This window comes from Mus caroli, unplaced genomic scaffold (genome assembly GCF_978045245.1).
Source record: "Mus caroli unplaced genomic scaffold, Mus_caroli_1 scaffold_11, whole genome shotgun sequence".
Classification (NCBI taxonomy): domain Eukaryota; kingdom Metazoa; phylum Chordata; class Mammalia; order Rodentia; family Muridae; genus Mus; species Mus caroli.
This window is the reverse complement of record NW_028227266.1, coordinates 24,524,579-24,531,731: the sequence shown is the minus strand read 5'-3', so window position 1 is coordinate 24,531,731 and position 7,153 is coordinate 24,524,579. Positions and strand designations below refer to the sequence as shown.

Sequence of the window (7,153 nt, the reverse complement as noted above, 5' to 3'; positions counted from 1 at the left end):
CATGTATGCGCATTTAACATAAAAATAGAAGTAAAGCTGTCTAAAAGAGTGAAAGGGACTCAGGGAAGTGAGGAGGGAGAGAACGGTGTGGGTAATGCGTCCGAACACCTCATAGCACTATGGAAATGGCCTTGTGAAACTCGGCACTTTAGATAGTGAATACAAAAACCTCTAAAGAAGGCTGGTGAAAAAAGACAGGGAAAACTCTGTCTCCAAAGAGCAAGGATCAGAACTCCGTGCAGAAACCACACAGTGGAGTGGAGTGAGCTATTCAAATGCTAAAAAAAATGAAACTGACAACAACATTTAGCAGTCCGCAGAGCCATTCCTCTAAAGTGAAAAATAAAGACTTCCCCACACTCAAAAATGAAAGACAATCTTCACTAGTAAACCTGCCTAGCAGAAAATATTTAAAGTTCTTCTGAGAGAAAAGAAAGGTCAGAATGAGAGCTACATATAATGGAGATGCTAAAGAAGCAATAGGTGGATATAAAGTACAGAAATCCTCAGCACTCCCTCAGGAAATCCACCCCACCCCCAACCCCCAATGCCACCCCAACCCTCCATCCCCCCCCCCCAGTCTACTCCACAGCAGCATCCCTTCAAACGAGCTGGGATCTACTGCACTGCTCCTCGCAACACAAAGTAGGCAGATGTGTGCTCCTCAGCACCAGGTCTGCAAGGCTACCAGCACTGGATGGATGGATGGATGAAGGAACAGATGGGTGGATGGATGGATGGACAAATGGAGGGTGGATGGATGGACGGATAGGTGGATGAATGGATGGATGGACAGATGAATGGATGGAGGGATGGATGAATGGATGGAGGGATGGATGGATGGACAGATGAACTGATAGATGGATGGATGGGTGGACAGACAGATGGATGGATGGATGGATGGATGGATGGATGGATGGATGGACAGATGAATGGAAAGATGGATGGATGGATAGATGGATGGAAAGATGGATGGATGAATGGATGGATGGATGGACAGATGAATGGACAGATGGATGGATGGATAGATGGATGGACAGATAGATGAAGTGATGGATGGATGGATGGATGGATGGATGGGGGATGGAGGGATGGAGGGATAGAGAGAGGGAGAGATTGAGGGATAGATGGTATAGGTAGAGAAGGAGAAAGGGAGGGAAGAAGGAAAACGGGAGGAGGAGGGAGAGCAGAAGGGAAAGAGGGAGGGAGGGGAAGGAAGGAGGAAGGGAGGAAGGGAAAGAGGGAGGGAGGGGAGGGAGAGATGGCATCCACACCAACAACAGGGCTGGTTGGTAAATAAGATGTCTCTTTATTAGCACTTCAGTAAGAAGTTTCCAGCATTGTCACGGTGGTAACCAAGGGCTCAGAGTTTAGAGTCTCTCTGCTCAAGTCTGGTCACCCTTCAGGTCAAAACATGAGGTGGACACTCTTTGGACACAGGCTGTTCATCGACCCTGGAGTCCTTCAACCTGGGAATCAGAGATGTTCAGTGTTCTCTCATGGAAATGTGCAGCCAGCTGAAGTCAGTATCTGCTCCCTGTCTTCACTTACCCTCCGCTTTCTGTGTAATGACTGGCTGGATCGATGAGAACCCTTGACAAAGCATGCCCTGTGCAGAATCTGGCATACAGTCAGCACTTAATAAATGCTAGCATTGTATCTTCCTGGCATTTTTAAGCATGTGGCCTCCAGCTATGTGACAATCAGTCCTTTCATGCCCACCCCGACATCAGCTACCAGGGTATCTCGCTTGGATAAATCCAGTGACTGCTTCAGGTATGCTCCATCTATTGGGATGATTCTACCTCCAGACTTCCTCTTCCTGGATCCAAGCAATATCCAGCTATGGCCTTGTATAAAGTACAAGCAGAGGCTGTGTGGCCAAAAGCCCCTTGTTGGTGTCAGGTTCAATCTATACGCCCTCCTGCTGATACCCGGTGTCTCCGCACAGACTTAGAACAGCAATATCCATTTTTCCCCACCCCCACCACACCCCACTGGCCCTGAATGCAGGCTCGTCCCTCACTCAGAAAAAGGTAAAGCTCTCCACCCTAGGTCTCTCCCTTCTACTGCCAAGGCTAGATGCCCTGTACATCCAGGCCCTTACCTACAGATCTCCTCACCTTAGCATTCTGAGCAAGAAGTCCTGAAGCTTGGATCATTGTACGAGTCACACATGAGATGAGATACACTGCGGAGGACCAAAGGGAGGATGCTGTCAGAACCTATCTAGATCTCAAACCCAAACCATAGCCCAAGGGATGGGCTGGCTGGGAAGCCCAGACACGAGCCATGGCTGTGTGAAAACTTTAGAACTGAAGTCCTGGAAGAAGGCCTCAGCCTGGAGCCATGTGCAGGCAGATACTATGTGAGGTTGATAAGTACACCATGATGTGAATCAGAAAGGACAGAGGTCCTTGGAACTATATGTCCCTATATGATGCTGGAGCCAACCGATGACGTCATCTCCACCCACCTGTACCTGGGTGGATGTACAAAGCGACTCCTCGCCAGAACTTACCTTCGTCTCACTTGATCTATCCGTTCCTGCATGACGTCATCCATCATTTCACTTGGCACTTGGAAGATACGGGTGTGGCTGGAAAACACCATTGAGACATGGATTCTCAGCTGCTTCTTATAACAACTAAGCCTGGTGAGGCTGCTGGAACTGGGACTGTAGGCACAGGAACTCCAGGTGTATGGGCCTGAGAGCCCGTGTCTCAACTAACTAACCTCTGAGGCACCCAGCCACTGTATGCAGGCAGCAGGTGGTTCGGAGAGAAAGACAAGCTGGCCCCCCCAGCAAGGCGGTGAAGCTGTGTAATTCCCCCTTCCAAAATGCTCTCTGCTTTAGTATATCCTCGTAGGATTAGTAACAGGACACACGCACTTCAGTCTAGCACTGTTTGCCTTCTTTCTCTGTGCCAAAATCCCTTCCCTTCTCCAGTCTTATACTTCCTGTCTTTTCTCCTGCCACTTCCCACGCATCCCTTCCAGAGTCATGCAGTGCCCACCAAATACTCCCTACTTCGAAAGGCTATGAGAACTAAGCTCATTGGTACCCTGTTACATTTGAACCAGAAATTCCACCTGCTCTAACCTTCTTCCCCTAAAAGAAGGGAAATATGATTGTGATGATCACTCCTACCAGGAAGACCCAGTTGAAGCCCATACAACAGTGGCTCTCAACCTGTGGGTCGGGACCCTTTGGGGGTTGCATACCAATACCCTGCATATCAGATATTTACATCATGATTTATGACAGTATCAAAATCGCAGTTTTAAAGCAGCAATACAAAAATTTTACAGTTGGAGGTCACCACAGCATGAGGAACTGTGTCAAAGGATCGCAGCATTAGGAAGGTTGAGAATAGCTATCATAAAAGGAGCTAAAGTAGACAAGGCCTATTGTCTCCAGCCTAGGAAAAGGGGCCCCTCAGAAAGCAGGGCCCAACACTGGGCCCTGGAAGCACCTAGGGTATAAACTGCGCCTAGGATATAGGCTATCCTTTTTCTCTACAGTTTGCCATTTCTATGATAATGGTGCCCCGTTAAGGAGCCAGTCTGAGCAAACTGCCCCCTGGGAGCCTTCCTGGGACCACTGGCACAGCGCCAAAGAAATGTGCAGCCCAGCCTCTAGCTGTGCCCTTGGGCCCTCCTGCGGAGTTCCCTAACACTAACTTCTACATACCCTGTTCATCTGCTTAACTTTGTGGCCATGATCTATGAGGCTGTGCTCTGCTCTTTGGTTTTCTCCAAACCAGCTAGCAAGTACAGGATGACGCATGCACACCTACTCGAAGAATGAAGAGCCAGTGCAAGCATGTTACAAGGACCACGGGCTTATCAGAACTAAGAAGAAAACACCAGAACCAGTGCATTGTGGGGAAAAAAAACAGATTGTTCATTTCCAATCTCCACTGAAAATTCAGAGTAGAAAAGAATTACACATAGATAAATGACTGATGTTTCTTGCCTGCCTCCAAGGTTTTAAGCCAGCTATACAGCCAAGGCTCAAACAAGACTGGAAGATGAGGTTAGTTCTGTCCAAACCATAGAGATAATGGTTGCAACTCCAACCGCATGGAGCAAGGAAAACCTGGAAATACGTCAACAATGTCCAGGAGCCTTAACAGGTTTCTAGAGAAAATTTCTTCTCTGGGTAGCTCTGAAATCCCAACCCCCATTGCTTATCCCTTCCTCAAAGAGTCAGTACATATTTGAATAGTCTACAATAACACATGGCTACTCAAATCCTGAAGCAAAACTAAGCTTGCTGAGAAGTGCAGCTTCCTCCTCGAAGGGAGAGCAAAGCAGATAACAGGAGCACAGAGAGGGAACGAGGGAAGCACAAGCCCTTTAGTCACACAGGGACTAGTTCAAGGACAGATGTGATGATCTGGCCCAAAGAATGATAGATTCAGAAACCATACACACACAAGCACACACACACAAATAGGATGCCTCTGCAGGAGGAATGGGGTGACTTCAGGCCTGGCCCGCTCCACCCAGAATCTTAGCATCTTCAGGATCAAGAGAGGCTGTGACAACGGGCGGCACCAAGGTGGCAGGAAGGTGACACACTTTGTCACAGAATTCTTGCCTCTGGCGCTGGGAGACCTCAGCACTGCAAAGTCGCAGATGAGGGCTCTGGCTTTTGCATTTTAAGAGCTTATTTTCTTTTAGCTCTTTAAAGTGTCGCCACTTCTGAACAATTCAAGTGCAAAAATAACAGGAATCTGAAACACATTCAGAAGCATTTAGGAAATGGAAAGCAAGCCTAGCTCCCCAACTGCTGAAGTCACTTAAAAATGTACGAAATGTAAGCTTTCAAGATAGCAAGAATATTCCCCTAAGTCCCCCAAGGCATGACTGAGGAATTTCTCCACCAAAGGAGGTTGTGTGTCTAGAGCAAAGTAGCTATGTGCTTGATCTAGCCAGGGGCAGGTACCTCCATCTTATAAACTGGATCCTCGTTCTTTCCTCCAGGACTTCTTGACTCGGGTCTGTTAACATATCAGACTTTGAGAGATGGTGTTTCACCTAGAAATCCAGAGGAATTCATGTGGTTACTAACTGATGTGGACATCTGTGGCTGGGGTGTGCCATTTGCCCAGGTTCCATCACACCAAGGACCATCGGGCCTCACCCCCACTTTCACACAAACTCTGTTACCAAATCTCTGGTCACATGAATGTCATGTCCATGGGTGGGAGAGTCGTTGATGGACATCTTCTCCCTTATGCTCCGAGAAGCCTCTTCTTCCGTCTGAAAGGTGAATGAATAATTCCCCCTCTTGAAGTACCTGGCTCCATCTGCTCACTCCCAAGTGCCTCCTCTCCTCTTCCTTCCCCTTCGCTCCTCCCATTACAACATACAGACACACACATACACACACATTCATACACACATATATACATACAGACACACACACATACACACACATTCATACACACATATATACATACAGACACACACATACAAAACCACAGATACACACTTACAACCACACACACACACACACACACACACACACACCTCACTCCATTACTAAAGCTTCTACACAGAGCTCCCCCATTGCTGTTCTCCTTGGAATCTTTGAGAAGCTCCTCTAAGCCCTTGGACCCTATCCCAAGGTACTCTTGGCACCACCTTGAACAGAATTCCCTCCTCTAGAAGTTTGATAAGTTAGTAACAATGCCAGCACTTCTCTTACCAGCCCAAAACCCCACATCCTCTCAGACATGAATTAAACTCCACTCTAGGTGGAGAATTCGGTTTAAAAAAAATGAGTTTCTCAGTTGTGTAAAGAGTGAAGACATGATTCCTGTCTCCTATTTATCCCTGCAGTCTAGAACTTTGGGTGATGAGTCATAGAAGAATTCTACTCACTTTGTTCAACCAGTGCTGCACAACGGATACAGCCTCGCTTTCTTCAACTTCAATGTCCTGGAACAAGTTGGTAAAAACGATTACCTCAGAAACCCCAGAGAGAGGCTCCCACCCTCACCACTAAGACCAATGTCACATGACATGAGATGACTCTGAAGCACAGCGGGAATGCAGAAGGGAGACGACAGGCTGGCCACAGTTCCATATGGCTACTGCTGCCACCACTCACCGAGTTCACCCTTGGTGGGAAGGGTAGCCCTACAGTTTTCCGGGCAAAGATGTACATAATCCATGTTGTAATGATCATCTTCAGACTTACAGAGGGCCTCCTTGGCTCCCTCCTTCCATTGAAGCTGTCTGAGAACTTCTGTGAAATAGCAAGGTTATTGAAGGGAGGTGCCCCCTGATTGGTTGGCAAGTGATGATGTGACAATGACCTCCTTCAACTTCCAGGGTGAGAGTGCAGAGGGAAAAGAGGGGCTATAAACTGTCTTCTTTATGGTGGCTCAGAAGAGGAGGGGCATAGAAGATGGACGATATACAAAAGGAATTACCAAAATCATAGGCCAAAGTCTTGGGGTGGCTCACTGTCTTACTGTCTTAAGCAATGCTAAATAAAATTTCTAAAAATGAAAAAAAATTACAAATCCAAAGAAGAAATTATGGCTAAAGCACCTGGCCAGTTAAACAACCATTCAGACCAGCATCATGGTTATTAATCTTCTCAAGTGAGGGAGGAAACAAAATTGATCCACCCAAAACTGCCCAGAGAAAGAAGCAATAGGGATATTTCCATTTTTGTTTGTTCTGACCACTCAGATGATGCAGATCACTGAAAAGCACCCCAGGGAATGAGGGGCTGCTTCAGTCAGGAAAGTACTTGCTTTACAAGCAGGAGGACTGGAGTTCGACGGCCAGACTCATAAAGTGTGTGTGTGTGTCTGTGTGTGTGTGTGTATGTGTGTGTCTGTGTGTGTCTGTGTGTGTCTGTGTGAGTGTTTGTGTGTATCTGTGTCTATGGTATGTGTCCTTGTGTGTGTGTGTGTTCTTGCATGTGTGCATGTTTGTATGTGTGTTTGTGTGTGTTTGTGTATGTGCATTACGAATGTGTTTATGTGCATGTGTGTCAGTGTGTGTGTCAGTGTGTCTGTGTGTGTGGTATGTATCTTTGTGCGTGTATATGTGTGTGCCGGCATGTGTGTATGTGTGCATGCATGTATGTATGTGTATGTTTATGTGTATGTGTGATTGTATATAT

The 7,153-nt window shown here is 47.0% G+C and overlaps 1 protein-coding gene across 1 annotated transcript; it reads right to left on the bottom strand.

The window, feature by feature from the left end:
- Window positions 1–1,286: 1,286 nt before the first annotated feature.
- On the bottom strand, window positions 1,287–6,260 carry Spata19 (spermatogenesis associated 19). The gene is made up of 7 exons (XM_021172907.1): window positions 6,125–6,260; window positions 5,896–5,952; window positions 5,179–5,271; window positions 4,955–5,046; window positions 2,522–2,599; window positions 2,124–2,191; window positions 1,287–1,469 (listed from the first exon to the last, which is right to left on the bottom strand). The coding sequence occupies exons 1-6, from the start codon at window positions 6,200–6,202 to the stop codon at window positions 2,125–2,127; spliced, it is 465 nt and encodes a 154-aa protein (XP_021028566.1). The 5' UTR covers window positions 6,203–6,260; the 3' UTR covers window positions 1,287–1,469; window position 2,124.
- Between the last annotated feature and the right edge of the window lie 893 nt (window positions 6,261–7,153).

Bases quoted from the DNA above. Each gene is read 5' to 3' on its own strand.
- Spata19 (XM_021172907.1), bottom strand. From the start codon at position 6,202: ATGATCATTACAACATGGATTATGTACATCTTTGCCCGGAAAACTGTA. The intron at 2,600-4,954 runs GTACCTGCCCCT...GGTGTTTTCCAG, and splicing joins ATCCAGTTTATAAGATGGAG to CCACACCCGTATCTTCCAAG. The intron at 2,192-2,521 runs GTAAGTTCTGGC...GGTCCTCCGCAG, and splicing joins ATAGATCAAGTGAGACGAAG to TGTATCTCATCTCATGTGTG.